This window comes from Suillus fuscotomentosus, assembly GCF_016647785.1.
Source record: "Suillus fuscotomentosus strain FC203 chromosome Unknown F5891scaffold_4, whole genome shotgun sequence".
NCBI classification, from domain to species: Eukaryota; Fungi; Basidiomycota; class Agaricomycetes; order Boletales; family Suillaceae; genus Suillus; species Suillus fuscotomentosus.
Genome location: NW_024539516.1, coordinates 453,154 through 479,171, shown reverse-complemented (window position 1 = coordinate 479,171; position 26,018 = coordinate 453,154). Strand labels below are relative to the sequence as shown.

The window sequence follows — 26,018 nt, the reverse complement described above, 5'->3', positions numbered from 1 at the left end:
GTCCCTATTATCATTGGGGCAATGGAGATCAGACATGGTGGGCGACCTTTGCCGAAGCCGAAGCAAACACGTTTTTGTCAAAGATCATGTGTTGTCAATGTTTCATCCGAGCACCCTCGATCCCCATAGGGAGCTTTTCTCTCTGTCCTGGGTTCCGAAGATAGCGATCAATGGCTTGGGTGTTACTAGCGTCAAGTAAAATCAGCAAGGACCTACGCCAGTCCAGATGGACTTACGGTTTATTTATAATGCTCTCGCCGCCTTCGAAAATTAATGCATCATAAACGAATGCACCACATAACATCCCAGTGACTGGACCAAGCACAATGCACCATAACCAATATTGATTGCGGTAGGTGAACACTGATGATAGGTTCAAGCCATCGTCCAATCTACATCAGCGATATCTCCGACTTACCTGCAGTTCCGTAGCCCGCGGCCGCCGTGAAGAATCTTGGCCCCAAATCTCGAGCAGGATTCAGGGAATAGCTCGTGTTCATGCCGAGAGAAGTCCCAATGCCGAGTATCACAATGAACAGGGCAAGAGGGACGAGACCCTGTGGGGGCGGTCCATTTCTCTTGTCAGTGATGCAGAGTACAGCAATGATTAATATTGCAGAGCCCAAAAACTATCTCATAAATAAATCAGTATTCCTACGGAAAAATGGAAAGGGCCATTCTAACCTCGGAAAAGAAGCATGAGACAGGGGTCAGGAAGCTTGCCTGAGGAATTATCAGCAAAGGGTGGTGTGAATAACCACCTAGTTCGCACGGCATATGTAGCAAGAAGATCTCCCGAACCACTGATAGTTCGGATGCCAGGCCCGCCTTCTACTATGTCTATAGCATGGAAGTTGTTGGCATAGACAACACCAGCACCACAAAATGCGCCCAGTAGCTGAGCGAAGATGTAGTATGGCACCTTTTTCCAAGGAAACCCCCGGAAAACTGCCAGAGTAAACGTGATCTGCGGGATTACTGCTCAGAAAATGATACGCTAAGAGCAAAAGTCTAACTTACCGCAGGGTTTAAGTGCCCCCCAGATATACCTCCTGCGATCCACATCCCAAGTGCCACGCCTAAAGGTATTGTCAAAGACATATTTTGTGAGTGTGAGGAGCGAGATCAACATATCAACCCACCTGCAGCCCAGCCGAAGTTGAGCGAAAGGAAATCCTATATAGAACTTCGACTTGAATGGTAGATGTCGAATATTTGTATCATCCACTTACCCCTCTTGGGACCGCTTCAACATTCGGGTTTATGGATAGAAACACTTGACAGTTGACACCGGTACCGAAGATCACGAAGATCATTGTACCTAGAAACTCGGCCGCTGGTTCACGGATAGCATACCTGGAAAGTGTAATGAGAAAGCTCGTACATAGATAACGGAGAAATATTCTTCACCTGAACCTCGACCACCTGTTAGGAAATACCGTGCTAACCGAGGAAGCGTATCTTTGCTCGTCATAAGAGCCAACGTTCTCTATGTGTACTTCTTCTGGCTTCTCAATGATTGCCGACATGATTCGCAAGGGATACGGTTCGGGGAGCTAGCAGGGAGAGGAGAGGCGCCTGAGGAATCATATTTATACGTCGAAATGGTTTAGTCACGTATGTAGCCTCAGTGGTGGGTTGAACTCCAATGAGACAGCAAAGAGCACAAGAACACAAGATTGCAAACATCACATGGTTTGCGGATGGATCAAGCTGGTCTCCCGCAGCTATGCCTACATGGTTTTTCCTAAGGTGGAAGCACAGTGGAGCCGGCTGACTTAAGCAATAGGTCTTGATGATGGCGATGATGATCCAGGGAGGCAGCCACATGTGAGGTTCTCGTGATTTCGGCTCAGAGAAGAGATCCGAGTCATAAAGGCCTGGTTCTCGACGTAAGCATGCCCGTGATGAGAAATTCTACTAACAGATAGTCGGACTCATTGTAATTGATGTACCACACGGGGACTGGGTCGTATACAGGATCACCACCCAAAATACGGTTTAGGTTGCTGAAAGTTGTTCGTTCAGAAATGGAACCATGATATATATTATCGAGGTCATGGGCCATATCTCTGTACCTTAAGATAATGGGCAGGAGCTACAGTCCTTCTAGAAAGCAGTAGGTCCAGTGATCAGACGAACAAGTCGAGCTCTGCTAGACTGCTACGTCAAATATCTAATCCATCGAACTCCTTAACTGGTTACGAGTATAAACCACTTATTTACGGAGTGCTTGCCTTCTTTAGAGGACAGCCGACTTAGCAGCACACCGAATACTGCCGCAGCACAATCCTAGATAAGTTCTTTGATGGTAGCGTGACTCGTGTTTTCTTCAGGACGCGTTCGAAATAAAGAGTTGCAAATGGAGGGTTCCGAGTCCGCGTCGGCAGTAGTGTTGTGGGCAGAGGTAGTTTTGCCAGCGTGATAAATATGATAGCAACTATTTCAAGCTTACATAAGTCCCACCTTGTTCGCATCACATGATGTTACGACCATCGACGAAGAAGACGAACTTCATGTGGCCCTTTCGTCACTCACCGGCGCGGTCTACATCAGTTCTTGAAGTCGTGGTTCTAGAAGTATATGCGAAGAAAGGCCAGGTGAAAATGACCAGCGCTACCACAAAACAAACCTTTCTACATCATGCAACATTGTTAGAAACGCCGTGCTGGACGCTTGTGCCGAGGGTAAACCACCTTTTAGTACGTCGCGAACTTCTTGTACTGAGGAACGACAGCGACAAAAACCCCTTGATCACGAACAGCATAACTTTCCGGCGCTTTCCAATGCCAACGACGATTCATCAAAGGCACCACCTAAACCTCAATCAACTTGATCTACAACTCAGGTTGTTCATTGCCCATCTCTTTGCCTGTCCAGAATACCTGCCATCTACGCTCATCTAACTCCCAAGTCCAGTTTCATTAGTGCATGCGCCCTCCACAGCACCAAATACCATCCGTCCATGACTTTTGCTGCCTTCTCCCTTCTCCAACGATGAAGGTGCGCTTTTGGCGCCCATGTCCTCGTATGACCGTCACCATCGTCTTTTTCCGCCCAAGCCTGCCTTCCCTCTGCTAAACCTATCTCGTTATCACCGAGTTATTTAACATGATGTCTCCGGCATCGATTGCATCTCCCCCAGGTATGGAGGACTGTACTGCTCGAATCTTATCGGTATCATTATCGCCCGGCATTCCAAAATACGAGCCTGCGCCGGTATCACCGGTATCAAACATCATCTTCGCACTCGGACTCGCGAATGGCAACAGTAACTTAGACATATTGTTCGCTTCGGGAACCTCCGTTGAAGTTTGACGAGCTTTGGAACACAGAGATATGTGTCCCTCATTTTGGCTTGGAAACAATTCGTTCCTTGTCCTGTGTGGCCTTCTCTAGTTCGTATGATCAACTTTTCTTGTAGGTCTTCCGTTTTACGGTTTATTACACTTGGCAGCTGTGTGCAAAAATCTTGACAGTAGCGCATGACACATGTGTACATTAGGATGTACAACTGCATGACGATGTGTTGAATCAACCTGCACCAGAGAAGGCACTCGTGTGAAGAGTTTAGGGCAAGCGGGGTCCTCCAGCTCAATGCTCGGAGGACCCGCAATCAATTTTTAGTACTAGGAGTGACAGCTCGTTGGAAAACGGAAGGTACGTATAGTAACTAGGACGAAATAGTAATGTACAAGCCACCAAACAATCGGTGACTGAGCTCCCCACCGAATGACTGGTGACTGAAGGCCAAAACGACTGGTGACTGAAAGCGAGTCAAATTTGACTCGAAAAGAGTCGAGTTTTGGACCAAACGGCTAAAGGGCTATTTTTCTTTTTTTTTTTTTTTAATAATAGTGCCAACGCACTGATCACAACCCGATAGTGCCGCAAAACGACCACACTGAGAGACTTGATATCCGAAACCGAAAGATAGAGCTGCAAAACGAGAATAAGAAGCCGCAAAACGAGAATAAGAAGCCCCGAAACGAGAATAAGAAGCCGCAAAACGAGGAAATGAAACAGACATTTGAAGTTGGACAAATAGCAACTATGAGCTGTCAAACCTAGTGAGTTACGGATTTTGAGAACCGTGTATAAGCAGATGAAGCAGATAAGGGTGCTTTCGAATGTATTTCTGGAACTCGTCCGAAGACCAGCGTCCCGCTGCCTGAATCAGCGCAGGCGCGACACCAGTCGCAGCCAGGGCAGTTGCTCCCCCGGCTCGCATCGAATGTCCAGCAATAGTTGGCGGGAAGAAACGCCGAAGATATCGCATGAACCATGCGCGTGTAGGAATGGTGCCGTTCGCAGTCAACCAGAGGTGGGGATGGTGTTGAAAGCGAGTGTCACGAGCATGGACATACCGTTGTAAAACATCTAGAGGGTTCACTCTAGACTCCGCCTCAGCTAACACTAAAATCTCGCATCCTACTCCCAAAGTATTTGTTTTGTGGTGAGGTAGAGTGTACCTTGCTGAGGTTGGCGACGATACGAGAGAGTGTCGCAGCGCCATTTTACGAAAGGATTGATGTTTCTTTGCATTCGGCCAGCAGAGCTCTGCTAACCGCTGCAAGGTTTTGAAACCTGTCACCAGCAAGGCAACGAATAAGATGTCGTTGAAGTCCGTCGACGAAGCGAACGTGTCCACCACAACAGCAAGATCATCCAGAGTCAGTGGTTCTTTACGTCGAACAGGCTTAGATAAGCGACGTTTACAACCTTTAAGAGTGCGAGTAACGAGCAAGGACGTGCGCACGTCACGAACTTGCGGAAAGTGTGTTTGAAGTCGATTCACGATACCCGAAAGATACGAGTCCACGGATCGTGGCTCAATATGATGTGATAACCACACCACGAAGAAGGACAGAGTGTCCGCGGTAGGTTCAACGTCCCTGTTATGAAGTCGACAAAAGTTCAGATATGAGTTTAGGTGTGAGTCGTAAGCTGAAGCTGTAGTGGTCTCGATAGCGCAACCAAGGGCCAAGGAACGCTCTAATTGTAGGCGTTCGAGAGTCCAAGCTTCCCGTACGGGTTGCTTGGACCGAGTGGTACTTGGGATCATTTTTCTTTCACCCCCAGCGCATCCCGAGGGGGTTCGAAGTCGAATATCTGTGCTGATGGCACCAGATCTTTCACGAGTTCATTTGTGAAATCGTGACAACGCGTCAGCGATGACGTTTTGTTGCCCCGGAATATGTTCCACTCGAAGGTCAACGTTATAGGTGATTAAGATATCCACAGCCGAAAGTAACAGTGAGTTATAGATAGGTCTTGCTCGAAGTGAGTCGAACATTGACACAGTGTTGCTGTTGTCGGTGTAAATGAGTAATTTTGCGGGAGTGTCGTCCATATTTGTGACCGTGTGAATAGCGGAACAAACGGCCAAAGCCTCGAAGAAGAAAATGGTGTCGTGAGGAGCATCTCCAGGTAAGGGTGATTGGCATGCGAAGTTTTCGTCTGGAAACCAGAGTCCTAATCCTGCGGCTGACGCGTCAGTGTAGACAACTACAACGTCATCTCTTGACGCGTCGAAGTCTAAACACCGGAATAGGTGTAGGCCATCCAAACTGTTCAACGTGGTCCGCGAGCCAATGTAACTCGTGTAGCAGTGCATTGTTGACGTGAATTTGAGCGAGGGCGTTAGTCTTTCCTCGAATTTTGTCGTAGAGCACCGACAAACCGGGCTTTAATAAAGGGAAGACATTGAAGCTCCATTCACACCAGCCAGCCAGACGCTGGAATTCGCGAAGCGACCAACGGTGATTCTTTCGTGCGAAACGACGTAGCTCTGTAACCAACTCAGCCTTCTTATGAACGGGTAAAGTAACTTGCATAGCATTTGGGTCGACTTCAAATCCGATCACTGTCAATGGTGCGCCAAATACTTGTTTGGGTCGTTCATGCGGTAGTTGAAGGTCATCCCAGAGTTGTAAAAGCCGAGTCTGTTTCGCGGGAAAGTAGCAGTCATATGGGGGATAATAGAGAACATGTCCTGCGACCTCGAAAGAGAAGGAGTCGTCCATGTAGGTCTTTAGAGCATCAATTAGAGCCCGGTGAATAGCAATCCACGCGACAAGTGACATAAAGGATATCCAGATCTTAGGAGAACCGCGACCACCGAAGTTATTGTTACGGTCAACATGACGTTGACCATGCACAGTCAAAATTTGTTTGACTTGCCATAGAGGGTGCATTGGTAACCGACGGAAGGCTTGTGAAACGTCAGATTTGAACATGATTAACTCAACGTTTGGATGCAGCTCTCGAAATCGGAGCAATGAGGCCCCCAGTGAATGTAGACCATCGAGCTTAGTACCCTTGATAGCGTCTCGATCAATCATAGAGTTCAAGGAGTACTCGCCCGCAGTGTGGTCCACAACTAACCGAAGTTTGTCGGTATTGGGTTTGGGAACAGTGTGCATTGGGACACTATACATCCCTGGATAAAGCTCTGTTCCGAAACTTTCAGACACCCGGCCCAAGCGGATTTCTTCCCGCATCTGGTCCTCAATGAATTGAAGTTGTATGTCGGTTTTGGAACACGTATGCGAAGAGTTGTCATTAATGGAGGGGTACGAATTATCAGAAGTGTCAGCCCAAGGCCAGAAGCCTTCGCGCAATGCGTAACAGACAGATTTAACAAAAGGCTGATTCAGATGATCTGTAAGGAGTTCCTCGAAATGGTTAACATTGATGGGCGTGACGATGCGAAACAGGTCCGGCCTTCGAGCAATGGTCTGAGCTGCATCACTGTTTTGGAGTTCATGTGAAGGTGGTTTTGGAACAGGTTCTGAATATTCAGTAGAACGTGCTGTGGGACTAAACGAAAGATCCATTGGAGACCAAATAAGGCCCCGTCTATGTCGCGGGCGCTTAATTGGACGTTCAGGTAGGTTTGGACTTAGACTCCTCGAAATGTCTCGCTTCCGTGTGACGTCGTGCACACAATCTCCCGTCTTGCTCGTGTGAACAGACGTGCGCGTAACGGCAGGTTTGAGCGCTGCGAGAGCATTCTCCTGAGTTCCATTTACGACAGGGCTCTCGCCGATTAAAGGAGGTCTTGTCTCGTGCCGAAGCACCGAGTTTTGACTGCTTGTCCTCGTCGTGATGCCTGCCGTCTGATAAGAAGTGGGACTCATATATGTCTGCAAAGGCCGAGAAGTCAGAGAGTTCAACTCTTCGAGAGTTTGCGGCCCTGTTCCTAACGGCTTTATCGAATCTAATGATTCTCTCATGCGCTCGCTCGACACTGCGGTCAAATTTGTCGTTAATGTATTCTCCATAGGCGGCGAGCTCATCCTCTCGATGAGGGAACGCGAACTTAATGGCCCTTGAGGTTCTATTCCACGCTGCGGACCATTGTGCAGAGGTAGTGATCTTCTTCGAAACTGCCTCTGTAGTGGTGGCGAACTTGATCTCAATGTCCCCAATGGTTTCGGTACATTTGTCAATGGTGCGCGAGGAGGAGATAATAGAGTGTACGGCGTCAAGATTAATGCATTTTCCTGCGACAATTTCTGCCCATCCAGCTTCATGGAATTCCGGGCAGCAGCGATGGTACATGAGTCTTCGCCGAACCTCTTTAGGGTCTTGCGACCAGTTGAGTAGGATTTCGTTGGTGCGTGTGAGATTGGCTGAAAGCTGCCCTCCTTTGAATGATTGCTCGGCTCGTCCGAGACAAGAGAGGTCAAGTTTGGACCGTTTTTTAATGGGTTCACCTTCGTCAGCACTGGACTCTCTCTCATGCCCATCCTCTCTAGGAGGGACAAAGTCCCTTTCTTCGGATTGTCGTGCAGGGTCATGTTCCCGAAACGCTCTGGTCCTTTCAAGGTCATTGGACGATTGTTCAAGCATGTCGAAGTACGGACCCGCGATAAAAGATTCGGCTTGGTCCGTAACTTCGTTAGAGGTGGCTGCGACAACCTTTGAAATAGTGATAAACGCTTCTTGCTTTGAGATAAGTGATTGTTTGAAGTCTTCAACGATGTTGAGGCACTTCTCAACCAAGTCTTGTTGCGGAACAGTCGCCCTTCCAGAGTTGGTTTGAGACGAAGTCCCCGCTTGTCCGGGTCCTGTAAGTGATGCTTGGGTGTTGGATGAAACATTTTGAGTGTTAGACATGGAGGTACGACCGAATTCGAAGTTTAGAACAAGAATTCAAGTAACTAGCTTAAAATTGTGGCGCAGAACGTGCGCAAGCAGAACGTGCTCAACGCTGATGACGGTTGAGACAAAAGGACTCAAGTCCGAAGTCTGCGTCACCAGCGTTTAGGAGACTCAGTCACAACCATATGTCACAATCAGTGACAGGTATGTGCGCAGAGCTGAGACTCGGCCAGAGCCGAGTGCGAGCGTTGATTCAATTCGTTTAAACCTATTAAAACCCAATGTATCTTCCCCTAGCTTATTATTATCATACCCTCACCATACCATGCCTTCCGTCTGCGATGAACTTTCCGACCCTGCGGCGGCTGTCGAAACTAAACTTGAACATTCCGACAGGCACGAACCCGGACAATGGAGCAGAGCCAAATTCACCAAAAGAACTTGCGAAGAGACGAGGTCATATTGTGCCATTCTCCTAATGAAATCTGTTCACTTATTCTCGTTTCTTTCGCGACCTTCTTCAGCTTTTTGCGGGAAAATTTTTGCGCGTGGAAGCTCCCGGTATAGTGAACAGAGATGAATCTGTTATCGCTGGCAGTGCATTGAGGAACCAGAGTCAGGACAATGGTTCACGAGTCGAAGCAGATGGTTCACTTTACCAAAGGTGAGTACTCAGGCCCAGGGACGACCAGGAGGACAGATCATCCGCTAAAATATCATTTCCGAGAAGTCAACACAGTCAAGTATCTGTTCGAGAGAGAATATGCTCTGTTCATGAAGCGTGACAACCAGTTCTAGTTTGACACCGTGACTGGTTTTTCGGAATGGCATAGTGCCGGTGAGCGCTCACGTTGTCCAGACTTCATTTTATTTCTTAATGCTATCCATGTCATGCGCTACTGTCAAGGTAAGCGCCTACAAGTATCAATATGTCGAGTCGAAGATATCAGATCAACGAGATTAAGTTAAGGAACACCATGACTGACTGTTCTGTCTTGCATAATGAACTTGTTATCTTGACCGCTAGTACTCCATCTGCCGACTCCCGGAGTCCTTGAACGACTGACAGTAACAACTCGTTCTACCACTCTTGAAATCCTTTTCACCAAATTTATACATGCCGTCGCGGTTGCTATCACAACAATATCACAGAACAGCTCTGATCTAGTGTCCTTGACTTGCTCAGCGCTCATCATGAGACAGCGTGAGGAAGATGACGAAGACGAAGGACCATCTGACCTGTTCAAGTCCATTAATATTTCCGCTCTTTTTCTTGTAGTACAGCCTGAGAACTCCCTCTGATGCATTGGTAGCAGATATAGCAGTTAAGTATGTTCTATTGTGTGTATCCTAGCTATTGATGATTGCGCAGGCCCACCATACAGGGAGGCTAGCCACAATATTTGGAATACCAAATTAGGATATGTTTTGGGCGGTAGTGCTCAGGAATTACCGCTTTCGGCAACTGGTCTCGGCCACTGAAAATTATTTATCGTTAGTGGAGTTACTTCGAGTGAGTATTTTCAAAGGTGCTACTTGTTAGCTACCGGAGCTGACAAGGTTTCCGAGGGCTACACTGCTGGTACCTTGTTTTCGCCATGGCTTGACAGCCGAACGATGGCGGTTGTCCATCTGTCGACTCCAATGATTAAGTGTCAAATCAGTGGTTCTTAAGTTGATGAAATACTTGGAAAAAATACACTATCCCGACATTTTTCTGATGGCTTGGCGAAAGTAGGAGATGGCAGGAGGGCCTTGGGTGAGGGTGTAAGTTGGAGGTTAGGTGTTATAGGCAGAGGAAGACTACAGGTCGGACATGGTGGTGGGTAGACGCGCGATGGCAAAGCGCATTACCTTGGACACGAGCAGAAAATTCCTTGCCGAGCGGTGCTGGAGGTCTTGATTTCTGCTGTAAGTGAGGTAACGCATGTATCTTGTTTTCGGGAGCATTTGGACCTCGGGTAACAGGGCGACATGCACGGGAGAAAATTTATTTGTTACCCGACTATGTTAGAAGACAACTTGAAGGTTTGCGACCTAGGATAACGTTATCTTCCTTCGTTTAACAGAGCGGAGACTAACTGGAACAAGTAGTCATCTCGGAAGGCCCGGATCTTTCGAGAGTATACAGATCAACGTCACAGGGGTTATTAATTTGGCTCGAAAAAAATGCCAGTCGTAGCCGAGTTGTCAGTCACAGTCTGGCAGAGACAGCTCTTTCCAGTACGTTTGACGGTGTTTTGTGTCAAGCGATGGGAACAAAAAGACCAAGTAATGACATTGTGCGAAACAACGAATGAACGAAAAGCCCTCGACTCAAAACTTGGGTGTCGCGTGCCTAAGCGCTTAAGTTTGGACTTCATTCTAGTACGTCTCGTCTACGTAAATTCCAACTTATCGGTGGTACGTTACTTAAAATACAAAAAAATGTGCAATGATGGGCATCATACGTAGAGGGTTATCAAAAACATGTCCGAGCTACCAGTGTCATTACGAGCGTTATCCAATCATCAATATCATCAAACTATTTCTGCAACCCCATTACGTTTGGTGCGAGCGCACGAGTGCAGGTGATGTCTTTCAGCCTCTTCGCTCCTACATATCAACAAGTTAGTATCGGCGTCATACAGAAACATTAAAACGCACGGCCTGTTCGTAACACTTTCTAAACCCCTGTAGAGCATAGTATCATAGAAGAACGCAGCTACAATCATGCCAAAAATTGGACCAAGGATAGGACACCAGAGCCAATACTGGTTCCTGAAGTTGAAGACTGCGCTACCGTACCCAACCATGGCGGTAAGGATACGGGGTCCCAGGTCACGGGCAGGATTAAGGGCTGCTCCAGTATCCATGCCAAGAGCCGAACTGATGCCAAGGATTACAAAAAATATTCCAACAGGAAGAACACCAGCAGGTAAAGGACCATTTTTTTTATCCGTGAACATGAAAATTCCGGTAAGGAGCATGGCAGACCCTATAAACTACATTGGGTTGTCAGTATGTGTTCAATTGAGGACCGCTAGTTACTCACTTCAGCGAAGAAGGCGGAGACTGAAGGAAGATAATCGGCCTAGATACACTTGAGCCGAAGGAAATCATATCAAAGGTCTAAACCTACCGCGTAGGTCCCAAAAAGATTACCAGATACCGCAATTGTGCGAATATCGGAGCCCCCTTCGACGATGTCGATCGCATTGAAGTAAGTAGCGTAGACTACACCTGCCCCACATAAGGCGCCCAGGACTTGCGCAAGGATGTAGATTGGAACTTTTTTCCAGGGGAAACCGCGGACAGTAGCAAATGCTATGGTGACCTTACTAGGAGTCAGCACAAATAGTCACATGCAAAAATATTCAGGGGCACCCACCGCAGGGTTCACATGACCACCTGAGTAGTTTGCAGAGATCCATACACCAAGGGACAGTCCTGACCAGCTTGTAAGGAAGACGTCGACATACAAAGATGAAGGTTCGCTCACCAATGGCCCAAGAGAGGTTGGATGTGACAGCATTCTGTGAACAAACACCAATAAGTTTCAGTCCATTCATCACTTTCGATGCCTTGAACTCACCCCCGCCGGGCTTGCAGATACACTTTTATTGGCAGAGAGATTTGCCTGGCAATTGCCACCACAGCCAAGTAAGCATAGAATGAAGGCACCCATGAACTCGGCTGCCGGTGCGGAGATGTGGTCCCTGCAACAGGTCCAGTCAGCTATTGTCAATGTTTTGCGGACAGGTAGGTACTACCTGATGCTTGACCATCGGTTGGGATACGGAGAACATTGATCACAGTCAGCGAAGTCAACGACTCCTAGGACGGTCATATCGTTGGGTCGAGTTGAATAAGAGTTGTTCGACGTCTCGGAATGACGAGGCTTTTCGATGATACCCGTCATCTTGTACTGAGAAAAAGGAAGGACAGAGTGCTAAAGCTCCTGTGGAACAGGGTCTGGCAAGCTGCCTATTTTATAGTTGCTTGTTGTTATCATCTATGATGAGTATACGTACATAGCCCAACCGGGACTCCGGATGTGAGCGTAATGGGTGTACCTACCTGCGGAAAGATTATACACACTTTATCCATGCATATTAGTTTTGCTTAATACATACTCGGACCTGTCAGCCAATCAGAACGTACAAATTAGTGTAAGGCAACGTAACGTACATCTTTTAATTCTCGGACTGGCACAACCGTGTGTGCTTTGCATCGACAAAACGGTCGGCAAAAAGCATTCATACCGCACTATACCATGCAGGGAGATGAACAAACAGGGTCTGCTATTATTATCACAACAGCGTGAACATCGTTCCGGGTCCTTCGCATCAACTGAACCAATTCGAAGTGGAAACAAATCGAGCCGGTCTAAGTTCGTCCACCAGTTTAAATCCCAATTTGATTTTCATCAAGAATCTCATGATGATCTCATCAATCTTCGAAAAGGCTCGAACGCACCGAGTCACGTTGCAACTTCTTCGAGAGTTCCTTATCGGTTAAAATAGGTTTGAATGGGATGGTCACGTACAAGGGGAAACGGGAGATTCCTGGACAGAAGCCTCCACTGCCATGGAGTTGTCGCTCTCAGCGTGTGGTCCGTGAATTGCGAATAGCATGATTTGGTGAAAGCAGAGAGAAGGCCACGCGTACCGCACTCTCCCAGAGGACCTCGATGAGAGATAGCGACTGATCCTGCATCGAAACCAACCAGGAAAGATTCCACAGCGCAAAAGGTAAAACATTCATATCGCATAAAATAGAGCCGGACTCGTGTATTCATTCATCGGCTTCAATCAATTCGAGTGAAACTCACGAATTCTACGGCAGTTACCCGGCGGTTACCGCACACAATTCAAATATTAGGTATTCAGACAAGGTAAAGCACGTAACACAAGACGTATCTTCCAAAAATTATTCATTCTGTCGAATCTGTAGTAGATCTGCAGTCAGCGGCTAGAAGTGGGATATCTGACAAAAACAATGGCGCGATCGTGGAGGCGCGTGACAGTGGGAAATGCTACAACGGCGCAAGTGTCTGACAGCGGAACGAACCGTTCATGCGTATAGAAGCCGCAGAGGCTTTGCACAACAGTCATTTGGCTTCATATTGGTCTTCCGAGCGCCGAGCGGTGATAGTGTGATTACGTGGGAGGTACCCTGCACTATCCTCGTCATACAGCGGGGACTACTCGGACAGAAACAAGGGGATAACTTGAGGCAATTACATACCCCGCTTGAATATCACCATAAGAACAACTGTTAACTCAAGACGCCAAAGAATTTAATGGCGCTTTCAGTGCGCGTATTACTTCGTATGGCATTATGGCAATCATCTAGAAGATGTAGAGTTAGCCACGCAAATATCCGACATTCCCGTCAATTACCTCTCGAGTTATTTCCTCTCCTCCAACCTCCCATCCGCTTTCGGCAATCGGTAAAACTACATTGTTCATATGTCGGATGCAAAGATCATCAATGCCCAATTTTTCACCAGTATACTTGCGCCATTGAATGAGGGTATTCAAAAACTTTGATGCGTGGCAAAGTAGACGCCGACGGGCGGCAATAGCATCTGGATCGAAAACGGGGCAGTTGAGTGCGACAAAGGGAGCTATCAGGGACTCCGATGCTGATACAGAGCGTTCGAAAACGGAAAACACCGATTTTAATATCATCTAGATAATTGTGTCAGAATAGCAACTCGTTCGTGGTGACCATGAGTATCTAGTCACCTGGAATTTGGGGTTGTCGTGTCCGATGGAAGCCTCCACTTGCTCTGCCAAGTTTATCATATTGCGGGTATCCAATGCCGAGTATGAGTCAAGCGCGCCTGCCTCGACTACCTTGCAGATGAGGGGCACGACTGCCGTGGAAATCATGGCGGAAACCAAGTCATCATTCGGGCCTGTATCCGACTCTGGATCATCATTATCTCCACAATACTCGTGTAGTGAAGCACACCACGAAAATTCATCCAAGGTGTGCGAATTCTGACACTTATGGTAAATTAGCGCCTCATGGCATAGACAAATCAACACACCTCGAAGGGGTTCCATCCAAGAAGTTCTAGCCGCACCCAGAACTCCCAAGCACCGACGAGTCCAAGCCCACCCCACGCACCAGTATAGCTATCACTAAAGCGTCTACGCCATCCACCAAACCACTTAGCCAACCCCAAACTCGGATCTCTGAACTCTGCTGCATGCACATCAGATAATAAACCATGTCCATCATTGGCTATTCTTTCCATAGCACTTTGATAATCTATGGCATCTGATGGGGGTAAAGAGGAGTCCGTTGAGTAGCCCTCCTCTCGGTCCAGTTGCGTTATGATGGCCCTGGTTGCACGTCCACGTTCACGATGAAGTCGACGGGCTATTCGCGCGGCCTGTCGCTCACGGCGTACAGTAACAGGGTTTGCTCGAGGTAGAACGCGTCCTAAATCATCCACTTCTTCAGATTGATCTGTGGCCACCAAAAGAGAACCGAAAATCAAAGATAGATCATCTTGGTTGTCCGCTTGGCGTCGCTGAGCAATCATTGCAGAGCGTTCTTTGAGTATTGAGACAAATTCATCCTCAAGCTTCTCCAGCTTCGGAAACTAAGCATCCGTGAAATTTTGCTTAATGTAAGATAGGGATGATACTAACCTTCTCATCGAGAAATGTGGCCACATTTTCGACCCATTCCTTGAATGCAGCGAACCACGACCTTTTTGCTTCAGCTTTGGCAATCATCTCGCGTAGCTCCGATTCACGGACATCCAATTGTTCTCGTTCATCGACAAATGATGCTGCTGCCTTCACATTTGTTGTGTGCGACGTAGTCATCGCGGTCAAAGACTGAGACAGGCGATCCATTGCCGGTCCAAGAGATGGTATCGTAGTCGATGTAGGAACTTATCAAAGGCTCCAGTTAGTCAACGACAATTCCAAAAGGACATATGTCTCACTTGCGGCAGGCTTGTAGACCTGTTTTGCGGGAGATACCTTATGAGAAGTTTGGAATGGGCCGCCTCTCCGCAACTGTTCCTTTTCCCACTCCATGGTCTCCTCGTCTTCCTCATCGCTGTTCTCACAATGTTAGTCAAATCCCTAGCAAAATGCTTATACATACGCATCTGCGATCATCTCTTGCATAGCATCCTTGCGCTTCGAAGCTTCAAGTTTTTTCGACTTCTTGCCAAGTGCAATGCGCTCTTGAGCGCTGGTATACTCCGCGTATTCTGTCCTTTGTCAGGTTGGTGCAAAAAAGCTGATAAATGACATACCGTCGTCTCCTTCTCCAAGCTCGTCCTCTTCACGCATCAATCGACTTTCTGGATGTGGACCCTGTGGTACGGTATCACGTTTCGTGACAGAAAGAGATATAAAATCATCTTCTGTACCATGAGTCCGCATACGTTCTCGTCTTTGTTTAGCTGATAGTATAGACGATTCCGAAGGAATCATTGTGTCAACATCATCTGCACGTCATTAGATAGTGAACATGGGGACCTAAGCAAGATCTTACCAGCTATCTCAGTGACCTCTATACTAGTTTCACCCGGGTCCATCGAAACGTCTGCATCATAACCTTCAGCGACTGTGGCACGTCGTGACGAAGGCGTGCTTGCTTTCAGTTGTGAGAGGTACGCCTGGTCATATACGGGTGCCCCATTAGAATGTGGAGTGATAGTAGCTTGGTCAAGCGAGACAGGCAACACATTCCTAATAGATCTCATGAGTAAACCAAACTCTACAGCAGTACAGATATGAACATACGCAGGATGAGCGCTCAGGGACAACTTTTGACTGAGACTCGATTTCTTCAATTGAAAGACTTCCCCATCTCCTGCCTGGCGCCTTAAGTGGTAAGCAAGAATTTGACAGTATATGAAGTGAAAACACGAACCTCCTCGTCACCACCGAAACTGAGCGTAGATTTAGGCTTAGTGCGTTTGGCTTTATTCTTGAGTCTAGACGCGAGAGCTATTGGCGACTCATCGACGGTCTCTCCATTCCCAGATGTTGTTTGTGATGTGTCTTCAGGTGACTTCTCCCTACCCCTTGGAGTCAGCTTTGACTTGGGTTTTTTGAACATTATTGACAAGGAGTTTGCGAATTGAATGGATGAGTGACCGCAGGGCAAGCCAGCAGAATCTTCCCACGCTATCTACTTTCACCATGTCTACTGCGCGTCCGCGTCCAAGGCCACGTCCAGTGGCAAAGCCCAAGGCTGCATCGTCGACAACAGTCGACCTCAATTCAACGCCATCTCCAGGGAAACCCTCCTCTTCTACGAGCACAACGCAAAATCCTGTTGCAGGGAGCAAGTTAGATGACGAAGATGCTATATTCTTGCGTAATCGCGGAAGAACCTCTCAATGCTGGAACAAGCTTCGAGCAATGACAAAGGGTGTGCCCGCTCCCATAGGTTATCACGTTGATCTCACCCTGAAATCCGATGCTCAGACACTCCATCCGACAAAGCTGACGAGGACGACCTCGATTGGGGTGAACAAACTGAACCGGAATCTACTCCGAGGCATCGCAAGAAGAAATCAAATAAACAGCATGAATTACCTCGATGGCAAACGGTGGACATAGTTACTCTGTGCGTGTGTCTCTCTAGTTCGTTGCTATATCTCGTGCTGTCAGAGTACCTCGGCATAGTACACGAATACCATCACGGTCGGCGGATCGGTTGTATTGATAGCTCCTCCGTAGCCTTTCTTCAGATAACGAAGAAGACGATTTTGAAATTACAGAGCACACACCAAGGATCTCATGTAACGATTCGCCCCCCCGAAAACGAAAAAGAGACCGTAGCCGCTCGAAATCTATTACGCCACCCCCGCAACTTCCCATACACCAACTCAATAATGCAAGGGCATTGGTCAGGTTGTGTTAAACCACATTGGGCAAGACTTGTATCACTCACGAAGATTAATATTACCAGACAAGCACTTGCTGTTGCACCACGTCGGGCCCCATCACCAATTGAAATTCCCGATGACCCAACGGACACTTCTGACTTGAATCCAGAGCTCGCAAAAATTGCCGAGGAAGTTCGTAGAAGGGCTGTAACAACCAAGAACACGCCAGAACAAGGCGGCGGCCCTGAGCTAGTTATCATCAAGGTTCGATGGCAACCTCATCCACTGAATACAGCTGGTGCAAAGGATGTTTGGAATTTTAAAATGAAAAGAGTGGGTGCCTTTAGCAACGAGTGCACCATTAATGGTATTAACTCTTTGTTAGCATGACACATTCCAGTACTTGTTTGAGGAGTTAGCAGACTTGGCCGCTGTTTTGGTTGACCATCTTGTCGTCAGTCATGATGGAAAGCGTTTGTTTGCTTCAGGCACACCTCACAGTCTTCGAATTTGGGCAGAAGGAGAACTCGGTGCGTTATTCTCGGTGCGCGGGGACGTGAAACTGAAAACCTTAATAGAAGCATGTGATCAAACAACTTGGGATCACGTACGCGCTCAACGCCATCAACAGGCTCCAAAGGCCGCTCAGTCATCAAAGAATTCACCGTCTCCGGAAAGAGAATCAGACTCGGAGTCGGAAGCCGAGTCCACTGGCGGTGACAAAATCAAACTTGTATTCAGGTCCGCGGCTACCGAGGAAAATGTTAATCTTACAGTCCGACCTACAACAACGTGTGGAGTCATTGTGAAAGCGTTTCTCAAGGCAGCCGGTCTATCCGATCAATACCCTCAAACAGCACAAGCAATGCCTCAGCTAATGGTTGACGGTGATAAGATGGCAGATGACATGGAAATCGGAGAGGCAGACCTAGATGATGGAGATCTGGTCGAGGTTGTTGGGCTGTGATTGCACTGATACCGGTTTGATTTTTTTTCGGTTAGTCGGGGACATTATCATCTTACTGTTGTACTCTCACGCTAGTAGGCCTGGGAGGAGGGTTTTGTCAAGTTACCATCTGTCAAACTGTCTACGAGAACGCTGTGCTTGCTTTCGCATCTACTCGACATCTCGGGTATTCGACCGATGCTTCAAATAATTTTGTCCTTCTCGTCGCATAATGCTGTCAAACTGCCCCGTTTGCCTGAACCAACCTCTAACCGCCTCAATTGATCCGTTCCTTAAATGCACTGCACGTGATATCCACGAGAGTCTCCTAAACTGCTCGACAGCTTTGAAGACTCTGTGCCTGTGGGATCTTCATGTTCACTTGCCGCAATGACTGCGACATTTTGTGCTCCGATTCTAACCACTACCGCCGCCTCGCCCGTCCTCAAGCTCTAAGTATTGCTGATTGCATTTTGTTGTTATTCAATCTGTTGCAGTAACTCACGACACGCCGCCATCTAGCACATCGTAAATGTAAGTTCGTTCAAACCCTAACCCGTCCTGCGGGGTCGGTATATATTTAAGGCTTGGGGATTTTTATGTAGTTCCAAATGTCAGAAACACAGGGTGTGTTGATTCACCCCGCTGAGTACTCAAAGAAATTCATAACAGACGATGACGGTAGAGCGGGGTGTCTGTGAATATGCACCTTCTCGACTGCGCACCATATGATACTGATCAAGTGGAAGTTGGACGTTTGCAAATAATGTATGTGGTATAGGTGTGGCTTAGCTTGACATTGTGTTCATTTTGGTGTGAAAATGGGAGTTGGGGAGTTGAAGTTTGAGCGGCATTGGAAACCCACTACTGTGTAGTAGTCACTAGAGCTCATAATTCGGAATGCTCGAATATTACTTATTTATAGCTTCTGAAGAGGAACTCAAATGTAGTTACGTGTGCCAGCCATCGTTCGCGTTCTTCACCAATATTCTGGCGTTATTGACAAATGATCGAATAAGCTCGTCAAACGCGTTGCGGTCAATTTCTGACGCATTTGGATCCCCACGTTTGGAAGCAGTTGAAAGCAGCAATGCTGAGCGAGCGATCTCCACCTCCAACTCATGAAAAATTTGAGGCTTCATGGAACAAATTTAGTATCGTAGTCACGAGAATTCAAAAAAACATCATACCGGTACCGGTGGATTAGATGTTGTATTGTTACTGGAATGGACTTGGGTCAGGTCGATGTTGAACTCCTCATGAGAGTAGCATATCCTATCTTTCCGTCGTATGTGAGTTGGAGATCCAACAGGATGGGGAACTATCGAGTAATCGTTATTATCGGCTACCTGATGGGATGCATACAAGCATACCTGGAACTTCGAGCGACACACTGACCCTCCAATCCGCCGCCCTCTTGGGACTAAATATGTTGAGGTTCCCAAGCCTTATTTTGCGTGTTATTTCAAGAACGGTGTTACTCTTCTCCTCGCGAGTAACGCGTATTTTTTCTCGATCCTCGGATAGATAGAAGGAATCGACCACTTTGACATGGGTATACTCCAGGGGAGACGTCGGGTGAGACGGTTGAGATGATATTCGTTTCAGATCGTTGAGCATGTTATTGAAGTGCCTGTGCTGATTCTGCCGTTCCAAATGATCGCGTGAGCTATAGTTGAAGGACTACATGAAACAGAGCTGACAAGAGACATATTGGATTCGAATCGAACGTCAACCTCATTCAAGTTCGGGATCAAGACTACCGATTGTCAGGCAAGGATCACGAACGACTTGGTGAACATACTTGTTTCCACAAGAACTGGCAATACCAGCCGCTGCCCACTTGTGCGGTCTCTCAGGACACCAAGCTTTGCTTCTACCTCGATTTTTGCATCTGGATAAACAGGTCTCGTCACGATCATATGGTGAACGAAATCAGCGATCTCTCGAATGAATTCATCGAGAGGCTCGACACCGAGAATTGATAATGACAATGGAGGCAAGCTAGTGTTCATGGTGGAAGGAACAGATGATTGATTGACTTTTGTGGCTTCGAAAGACTGGTCATCGTGGCGGGCTCGTTTCAGTGGCGGTGATTCTTTATCATCAGACTGAGAGTGACTGTCGTCCGACATGAGAGAAGTGAACAATGAAGCTGGTCGCTCAGGCAATTAAAACACATGTTGACTTTCTACCCTGAGGCCTGGGATGATTGAGATCAACCTGGGATGTAACTAAACCCTATAATTTCCGTGTCTAGGCAGCATTTAGTCCTAGTGACCATTAACGTGTATTCTTTAAATTTATCTCAGACCTGCAACGGCATTAATGACCATGGCCCAGCATTGCACTAATTATAAATGGGAAAAACATTCCCAGCAACAGGAGAAACGTTCGTGACGTTTTGATGATGGTTTCTTGAGTGGATGGAAGTGTGGTTTCTGAAGGCGACTTCACTACCGTCGCTACATAGAGAAAGGTACCTCCCTGTGGCGCATCAAGTCATCAGTACTAATTGACGGTAAGAAACTGATGGATCTTACGCTAAATAGTAAGGGCGTTCCAACTGACAGGTTATTTCCATCACCGGTGTGGGTGTACAATATGTAAGAGAGGATGGCGCTAACTGGCGTAGCGAGACTGAAAAGTAGCAAGTGTCTCTTGCATTCTGAAGGAGAAAGAGATGTTTCCAAGAGAGAGGATGTCAGAGCTAACGCTGTGGGTGCTGTTGTCCATGGTCAGCAGAATTAGTGAGTAATAGAAAGTCATCAGGCGTACCCTTATGTATTATGATAGCCAAGAAAACAACGAAAGATAGAGCACCCGATCGTGTCTCAAGAGACGACACGCCTAATGCGTATCCATCGACTAAAGCATGCACTGTAAGTCCTAATGACAGTGGGTATGCGCGTTGTAAGCTCGAGGAAGGTGCACGTCGCAACATTTGCCAAGTAGACGCGTGTGAACCGGGTAGTGTCATACCCTCCTCGCGCTCAAGCTCATCAAGCGCGATATCAAAGTGGACATCTTCTACTTCGTGGCGAATCTCCAGAGGTAGCGGTCGAGCATGTGGGGATATATACTCCTCCACGAGGAACATGAACGCAAACCCTAAAAGTACGCATAACGCGATATTGTGAGAATACGATTCTGGTTCAGGGTCGCCAGCAATCGTGCTTGCTACTCCTCTGTCAATACTTTGACTCAGAGGCAGGAACTGTGAAGGAAAAGATATCAAGACGCACTCGGGAATAATAACGCCAAGTGCAGCACCGATGAGTAATCCTGTGCTCAAGGTGGACAACTTCGCCGAGTGACTTTCTGCGAATTATAATGACGCTTAATCCAAGTGCAGTTGAAGTTCAGCGTAGTGCATACTAGTCATTGACAACGACAGCGGTACGAGGCCAGCCCCAAAAGACGCAGCTCCCATGACCAGGGACATAGATATGATGCGCAGAAAACCACTGGATGCCATTCCGCTCGTAAGATCAGAATTAGTACGATTGGTCTTTGCAAAGCAACCAGGATAGAGTGTGACCTTAACGTACCTGTACCGTACATTATGATACACTGTTCTAACAATTCGCGGAGTTTGAAACTTTGAATGTTCTCATCTCAACTTTGCTTCCGTGCGATATACATACAAGACACTTAAAAACGCTCTCAGGACACTTGCAAAGGATTTGTCAAACAAGGACAAGTGTGCAAATTATGGAGGACGGCGATTTTGTTTGAAGAGAGAAACTCATCTGCTATTGCTTCGAATAAGCCGGCCGACCATCCCCACTCGCGACGATCGGTTTCAGATAGACCAGCCAGTCACTGGCAGTGGCCTATCTGAATCCCCTACAGTCGCAAGGTTCGAATGCTAGCAAGATGTTGGACTTTGGGATATGTAACGAGGAATAGTCGACAGACCTGACAAATTTGTGCGTGTTTGCCGACTCGATAAACAGATCTGATTCATCTGAATGGTCTTGATCTAACCATCTTTGCATCCCAGAGTCATTTAGGCTAACCTTTAATTCATTCATTCATCTAGAATGTCTGGTTTAATTTACCGTTCAAATGAAAGCGTGTTCGGAGCGTCTGTTCTCTCAATCCCGAGTGTTGAGATCTATGCTATCATAACCCTATCACATATGTGGCGGAGGTTAACGTTCAGTTGCGCAATCTGCGACCATATACGCCATACGACCGTGATGTATGCATTAGTATCGAACCAGCCCAGCTTATACCGCGGACGAGTCAAGTAAACCGGCCGCTTCACTCTGGAAACATTTTGCAGTCTCATCGAACTTATGGTCTTAAATTAGCACTTGGACCCTACTGTCTACATTTTCTAAAAACAATTCGGTTTTTTATTGAGTTATTGACACTTCTTCTATGACTAACGTCAGAACCGAACCATGCCAGTCAACCAGCAGGACCTCTAATTAGTATATACATTGACGCTGACGCCTGAGGGTGAAAGTTCCGAGCCAAGGAAGATGGGTGTGCCTCGACAGACGGTCCCAGGGCCCGATGAATCCAATGATCTACTTCGCAAGCAACGTTGGCACAAACTCCTGCGATAAGAAGTCCCCCCGCACTCTAATGGAACTCGCAGAACCTACGAACCCGAAGCTTCGAAGGACATATATTTGTTTTTGTTTTTTTTACTAACAAACACGCGAACTTCTTGTTTCTATTGATCGAAGAGGGCAAATTGAGCTGGTTTGCCCGTCGGCGTATAGCCAGAGATTCCGGCGGTATTAGCCCCACTTCAGGGACTGTTAACCAATGCGTATTGTATGGCGGCACGAGCACCGGATGATCTATTGGAATGAGGTTCTTCATACATGAATTTGAATACTCAAGATTGCATTAACGGTCCGATGTTACGAACTTGCAATTTCGATATACAATCTGCTCTGGTCGGAAGATTTACAACATAGGGAGTTAATCTTACATTTGTTACCGCGGGCTGATATGGAAGAGAATCATACAAGTTCCGCGCTATCAAAGAACGAGAACAACTCAGGGATGTCACTTCGTGCGCTCATGAGACATTCCCGTTGGTCCAATACGAGAATGACAACGTTATGAACGGCTATTTGACATAATGGATAGAGGTTAACAGTGGAAATTTCAGGCAAGAATTATCCCTCACCAACTAGGGAGAACGACTTGGATAGTGTAGTGCATCAATCAGCTCAGGCTTTTAATGGCTGTCTCCAAGAACGGATCTCCGAATTCTATAAGTAACAGTATACGACAATAGTCAGATTGAATATCAGCAAACGTGCAATGATGGTTGACTGACCTTTTCTAAGTTGTTCTGCCATTAAAACATCAACAAGATCTTCCTTATCACGTCTGTTCCCGTGCTCGCTCTTCGCTCCCCAGGCATTATTCGCAGTTATTCCAATGTTACTTCCTCCTGCATTTTGATTTTGGCCTTCAGCCATTCTGCGGGAATTTCCCCCCATGCTCATTGCATCCTCTCGTCTCCTCGTCTTTGGATCTCTCCGTGAAGGACCATCGAAGGAAGAGCCACCAGGGAGGCGGCGCTTAGATCCAGGGCTAGGCATCACCGACGAGAGGTTTCCCAATATTTGAGTCGTAGCGGAATGGAGGAACGATGTATGAGGATCGCGGGCGCTCGGGCCACTTGCTACGAACTGAAAGTCATCAGGTGGGGGTGAATCGGATGAATCAGTTGAGATCGGAGAATCTGGATCAGGAGAGTTCATGGTGGACAGCGCTGGTCACGATGTAAGTCGCGTTCAGTCCTTGCTGCCACATGTCACGTGGTCCACTCAGGCTACCAACCTTCGGAGGTACTAGTTGCTGCTGTCCCAGACCTCACTACTACTTCTGAGTATTCTTGCTTTCAGGATCATGTCTGCTCTTCCTAAAGCGATGCGTACAATGCGCATAATTGCTTTGCCTCTTTCTCGCCCAAATATTCCACCTGATCATGGCCTGAAGCCACACGCAATTTTTAACCCCAACCGCATGCTTATTTTCTACCACTTTGACCTCTCTCAAGGCAACAGTTCTAAAATCCAAGATCAGTCTAGTATAAAGCGAGCGGTGAAATGGGCGTCCATAAAAGCTGCCGACCTTTGGGCTGGTTTTGGAAAGGCACCCGAAGGCAGTTGGAAGGCAGGTCTTTCTCCCTGAAATATTGCGTCCGGTCGTCATTTTTTTAATGTCTCGGTTATCTAGTTGCAAACTTATGAGTTTGGCGAACGCATCATCGATCGCATAGACTTCGAGGAGCTAGCCCTGAAAGGCGTTGACCCTTCTTTAGGGCCATCGATTACTCATGCAGATGCAACACAAAAAGCAAATGAGGTAAACTTTTCGGAGAAGCAACGTCCGACGGAGGCCTTGCGAGTAAGATGAATGACGCTTTATCCGAGCGTGTATTGACCTTGCCTGACAGATACCCCTCATTTATCCACCATCCATTTACGCTTCGCTACCACCCACGGGTGTGAATGAAGTATCGCATCCCTCGATTGTACACCTCCGCACGCTTCTAACCAGTCGGGAGCCCCGGCATCGCAGAGGATTTTGGATGTGGATGGCAATTGCACCACTTACGGCCCCCTTCATGATTGTCCGTGAGTCTTCCGGTCGCGACGCGTTATTGAGTAACGTGTTTTCGACATTTACTCACACCTCCGACCTTCTTTTGATTTATATGTGGTTATAGCCATCATACCCAACTTGCCATTCTTCTTCTGTGTATGGAGATCTTGGTCACATTACAGAGGTCAGTGCAGTCTTTTTTTGAGACGGGATGACCTTTCTTTTTGTTTCCTCTTATGGACAACTCTGACCACCCTATACAGCATATAGAACTTCGCAATACCTATCGTCCCTTTTAGATCAAGGGTTGATCACGCCAGAGCCAAGCGCGGCACTTGATCAACTCTACACTTCTTACGTCCCATCCTTATCGAACATTGAAAGTTTGCGCTCGCCGACGGCTCCCCCTCTCCGATCCGCGGCTTCATTGCCAGCAAACACTCCAAACATGAATAACGGCCACCCGTCTCATGATCCGACAGCTTCTTCATCACAGCCTGATGCATCTAACGTACACAAGACCTCCCAACGGCTATTACTTACTCGCAAAGCCATTCCGCAGATCTTGCAGCTTTTTGGTCTTCCACAATCGTCGGCAGCAGACATGTATCGCGCAGTAGAACAAGTGCGCGGACGTCTCGGAGGAACATCCGGCCGGTGATAGTTGATAATGAGCTACGTATTTGCTTCTGCTTAATATTGGGGTGACAAGTTTGATGGGCATTAAATCCCACGGTGAGCAATACGACGCGTACGGTTGGTTGTATTAACAAAGCTGTTTTAGCTTTACCACTCCTTTCACTAGTAGAAGTATTAGATCGTGAGTACGGATTTGCAAGGGGTACGGCACGGAACGTCTTTGAATAGACGTTCTCGATGGTTTTTCATTCTGATCTGACCACGTTAGAAAAGGCACTCTGTATTTGTAAGCCTGTTTGTTGTCCTCGAGGCGGCGTGTTTGACACGCTAGTGCTAAATGAGATATTTTCAAAATTAGCACTGATCTTGTATACTTAACTTATCCCATCAACTTCAGAACAACTCAATATCAATAACCCGGACAATTCGGCAATGGCAGGCGTCATTAAACGTCATCACATGCGAGCAGGATGACTCTTCGGCATCGGGGATTCATCTCAAATGCGGTTCCTGCTATTGGCTACTGTCATGGAGTGTTGGCCCGTGGAGATGCTGACTGTATTCCACTGTTAGCTTCGGTGCAAGCTCCCTCAATAGGGATCGAGCTTGATGCACAAACCACCATGAACTGGTCCAAGCTCGGACGAACCTTGCACCAACCCGGCCCCAAACCACACGGCCTCCTGTTTGTCGGTGCTTGACATCATCTCTCAGATCACATCTACGTCGGCTCGCGGCTTAATTGTGATATTGGTATGTGATCTTTCGCTACGGCCTTCAGAGAGTAATACTGACCACAATTCAAAGACACTCCCACTCAAGACCTGTACGGGGGTTGCGTTCAAAAAGCCTCGTGTCTATTGATATCTTTCGGTATCAAGG

The 26,018-nt window shown here is 47.3% G+C and overlaps 8 protein-coding genes across 8 annotated transcripts; 2 read left to right on the top strand and 6 right to left on the bottom strand.

The window, feature by feature from the left end:
- Positions 1 to 9: 9 nt before the first annotated feature.
- F5891DRAFT_471880 (aquaporin) lies at positions 10 to 1,800 on the bottom strand. Its single transcript, XM_041371942.1, has 9 exons — positions 1,411 to 1,800; positions 1,233 to 1,356; positions 1,143 to 1,176; positions 1,021 to 1,079; positions 773 to 967; positions 685 to 723; positions 419 to 629; positions 237 to 363; positions 10 to 185 (listed from the first exon to the last, which is right to left on the bottom strand). The coding sequence occupies exons 1-9, from the start codon at positions 1,527 to 1,529 to the stop codon at positions 95 to 97; spliced, it is 999 nt and encodes a 332-aa protein (XP_041232118.1). The 5' UTR covers positions 1,530 to 1,800; the 3' UTR covers positions 10 to 94.
- An 8,637-nt stretch (positions 1,801 to 10,437) lies between these two features.
- F5891DRAFT_471812 (major intrinsic protein superfamily membrane channel protein) lies at positions 10,438 to 12,139 on the bottom strand. The gene is made up of 8 exons (XM_041371941.1): positions 11,862 to 12,139; positions 11,684 to 11,807; positions 11,591 to 11,624; positions 11,480 to 11,538; positions 11,231 to 11,425; positions 11,144 to 11,182; positions 10,756 to 11,093; positions 10,438 to 10,704 (listed from the first exon to the last, which is right to left on the bottom strand). The coding sequence occupies exons 1-8, from the start codon at positions 12,008 to 12,010 to the stop codon at positions 10,629 to 10,631; spliced, it is 1,014 nt and encodes a 337-aa protein (XP_041232117.1). The 5' UTR covers positions 12,011 to 12,139; the 3' UTR covers positions 10,438 to 10,628.
- A 992-nt stretch (positions 12,140 to 13,131) lies between these two features.
- F5891DRAFT_471676 (GCFC-domain-containing protein) lies at positions 13,132 to 16,242 on the bottom strand. The gene is made up of 11 exons (XM_041371940.1): positions 16,003 to 16,242; positions 15,873 to 15,946; positions 15,622 to 15,818; positions 15,380 to 15,574; positions 15,226 to 15,334; positions 15,062 to 15,177; positions 14,760 to 15,007; positions 14,150 to 14,710; positions 13,842 to 14,099; positions 13,494 to 13,784; positions 13,132 to 13,442 (listed from the first exon to the last, which is right to left on the bottom strand). The coding sequence occupies exons 1-11, from the start codon at positions 16,189 to 16,191 to the stop codon at positions 13,374 to 13,376; spliced, it is 2,307 nt and encodes a 768-aa protein (XP_041232116.1). The 5' UTR covers positions 16,192 to 16,242; the 3' UTR covers positions 13,132 to 13,373.
- Positions 16,243 to 16,263: 21 nt separating this feature from the next.
- F5891DRAFT_1002779 (uncharacterized protein) lies at positions 16,264 to 18,377 on the top strand. The gene is made up of 6 exons (XM_041360264.1): positions 16,264 to 16,506; positions 16,563 to 16,704; positions 16,818 to 16,991; positions 17,050 to 17,299; positions 17,352 to 17,496; positions 17,545 to 18,377. Exons 1-6 carry the CDS (start codon positions 16,275 to 16,277, stop codon positions 17,931 to 17,933), a joined length of 1,332 nt encoding a protein of 443 aa, XP_041232115.1. The 5' UTR covers positions 16,264 to 16,274; the 3' UTR covers positions 17,934 to 18,377.
- A 485-nt stretch (positions 18,378 to 18,862) lies between these two features.
- F5891DRAFT_1125438 (CYTH-like domain-containing protein) lies at positions 18,863 to 19,927 on the bottom strand (the record flags this gene model as incomplete). Its single annotated transcript, XM_041363970.1, has 5 exons — positions 18,863 to 19,048; positions 19,109 to 19,233; positions 19,286 to 19,556; positions 19,616 to 19,671; positions 19,717 to 19,927. The coding sequence occupies 5 exons, from the start codon at positions 19,925 to 19,927 to the stop codon at positions 18,863 to 18,865; spliced, it is 849 nt and encodes a 282-aa protein (XP_041232114.1).
- Positions 19,928 to 20,094: 167 nt separating this feature from the next.
- On the bottom strand, positions 20,095 to 21,495 carry F5891DRAFT_1002768 (Zinc/iron permease). Its single transcript, XM_041360263.1, has 5 exons — positions 21,291 to 21,495; positions 21,158 to 21,233; positions 20,691 to 21,100; positions 20,456 to 20,637; positions 20,095 to 20,399 (listed from the first exon to the last, which is right to left on the bottom strand). Exons 1-5 carry the CDS (start codon positions 21,388 to 21,390, stop codon positions 20,238 to 20,240), a joined length of 930 nt encoding a protein of 309 aa, XP_041232113.1. The 5' UTR covers positions 21,391 to 21,495; the 3' UTR covers positions 20,095 to 20,237.
- Positions 21,496 to 22,899: 1,404 nt separating this feature from the next.
- F5891DRAFT_471556 (uncharacterized protein) lies at positions 22,900 to 23,724 on the bottom strand. The gene is made up of 3 exons (XM_041371939.1): positions 23,221 to 23,724; positions 23,068 to 23,152; positions 22,900 to 23,007 (listed from the first exon to the last, which is right to left on the bottom strand). The coding sequence occupies exons 1-2, from the start codon at positions 23,648 to 23,650 to the stop codon at positions 23,106 to 23,108; spliced, it is 477 nt and encodes a 158-aa protein (XP_041232112.1). The 5' UTR covers positions 23,651 to 23,724; the 3' UTR covers positions 22,900 to 23,007; positions 23,068 to 23,105.
- A 74-nt stretch (positions 23,725 to 23,798) lies between these two features.
- On the top strand, positions 23,799 to 25,382 carry F5891DRAFT_1238320 (mitochondrial K+-H+ exchange-related-domain-containing protein; the record flags this gene model as incomplete). The annotated part of the gene is made up of 5 exons (XM_041369678.1): positions 23,799 to 24,065; positions 24,129 to 24,299; positions 24,349 to 24,529; positions 24,622 to 24,681; positions 24,761 to 25,382. 5 exons carry the CDS (start codon positions 23,799 to 23,801, stop codon positions 25,156 to 25,158), a joined length of 1,077 nt encoding a protein of 358 aa, XP_041232111.1. The 3' UTR covers positions 25,159 to 25,382.
- Between the last annotated feature and the right edge of the window lie 636 nt (positions 25,383 to 26,018).

What these genes read in the sequence shown, in the direction of transcription:
- F5891DRAFT_471880 (XM_041371942.1), bottom strand. Translation starts at nt 1,529, where the DNA reads ATGTCGGCAATCATTGAGAAGCCAGAAGAAGTACACATAGAGAACGTT. An exon ending in TTGAAGCGGTCCCAAGAGGG is followed by an intron (nt 1,177 to 1,232) that starts GTAAGTGGATGA and finishes AGTTCTATATAG; the next exon opens with GATTTCCTTTCGCTCAACTT. An exon ending in ATCTTCTTGCTACATATGCC is followed by an intron (nt 724 to 772) that starts GTGCGAACTAGG and finishes ATAATTCCTCAG; the next exon opens with GCAAGCTTCCTGACCCCTGT.
- F5891DRAFT_471812 (XM_041371941.1), bottom strand. Translation starts at nt 12,010, where the DNA reads ATGACGGGTATCATCGAAAAGCCTCGTCATTCCGAGACGTCGAACAAC. An exon ending in TCTCCGCCTTCTTCGCTGAA is followed by an intron (nt 11,094 to 11,143) that starts GTGAGTAACTAG and finishes AACCCAATGTAG; the next exon opens with TTTATAGGGTCTGCCATGCT. An exon ending in GAAAGTGTTACGAACAGGCC is followed by an intron (nt 10,705 to 10,755) that starts GTGCGTTTTAAT and finishes GTTGATATGTAG; the next exon opens with GAGCGAAGAGGCTGAAAGAC.
- F5891DRAFT_471676 (XM_041371940.1), bottom strand. Translation starts at nt 16,191, where the DNA reads ATGTTCAAAAAACCCAAGTCAAAGCTGACTCCAAGGGGTAGGGAGAAG. An exon ending in GTTTCGGTGGTGACGAGGAG is followed by an intron (nt 15,947 to 16,002) that starts GTTCGTGTTTTC and finishes TTAAGGCGCCAG; the next exon opens with GCAGGAGATGGGGAAGTCTT. An exon ending in TTGGATGGAACCCCTTCGAG is followed by an intron (nt 14,100 to 14,149) that starts GTGTGTTGATTT and finishes CATAAGTGTCAG; the next exon opens with AATTCGCACACCTTGGATGA.
- F5891DRAFT_1002779 (XM_041360264.1), top strand. Translation starts at nt 16,275, where the DNA reads ATGTCTACTGCGCGTCCGCGTCCAAGGCCACGTCCAGTGGCAAAGCCC. An exon ending in AATGCAAGGGCATTGGTCAG is followed by an intron (nt 16,992 to 17,049) that starts GTTGTGTTAAAC and finishes TAATATTACCAG; the next exon opens with ACAAGCACTTGCTGTTGCAC. An exon ending in GGAATTTTAAAATGAAAAGA is followed by an intron (nt 17,300 to 17,351) that starts GTGGGTGCCTTT and finishes ACTCTTTGTTAG; the next exon opens with CATGACACATTCCAGTACTT.
- F5891DRAFT_1002768 (XM_041360263.1), bottom strand. Translation starts at nt 21,390, where the DNA reads ATGGCATCCAGTGGTTTTCTGCGCATCATATCTATGTCCCTGGTCATG. An exon ending in GCTGTCGTTGTCAATGACTA is followed by an intron (nt 21,234 to 21,290) that starts GTATGCACTACG and finishes TATAATTCGCAG; the next exon opens with AAAGTCACTCGGCGAAGTTG. An exon ending in GGCTATCATAATACATAAGG is followed by an intron (nt 20,638 to 20,690) that starts GTACGCCTGATG and finishes CATGGACAACAG; the next exon opens with CACCCACAGCGTTAGCTCTG.
- F5891DRAFT_471556 (XM_041371939.1), bottom strand. Translation starts at nt 23,650, where the DNA reads ATGAACTCTCCTGATCCAGATTCTCCGATCTCAACTGATTCATCCGAT. An exon ending in GGCAGAACAACTTAGAAAAG is followed by an intron (nt 23,153 to 23,220) that starts GTCAGTCAACCA and finishes TGTTACTTATAG; the next exon opens with AATTCGGAGATCCGTTCTTG.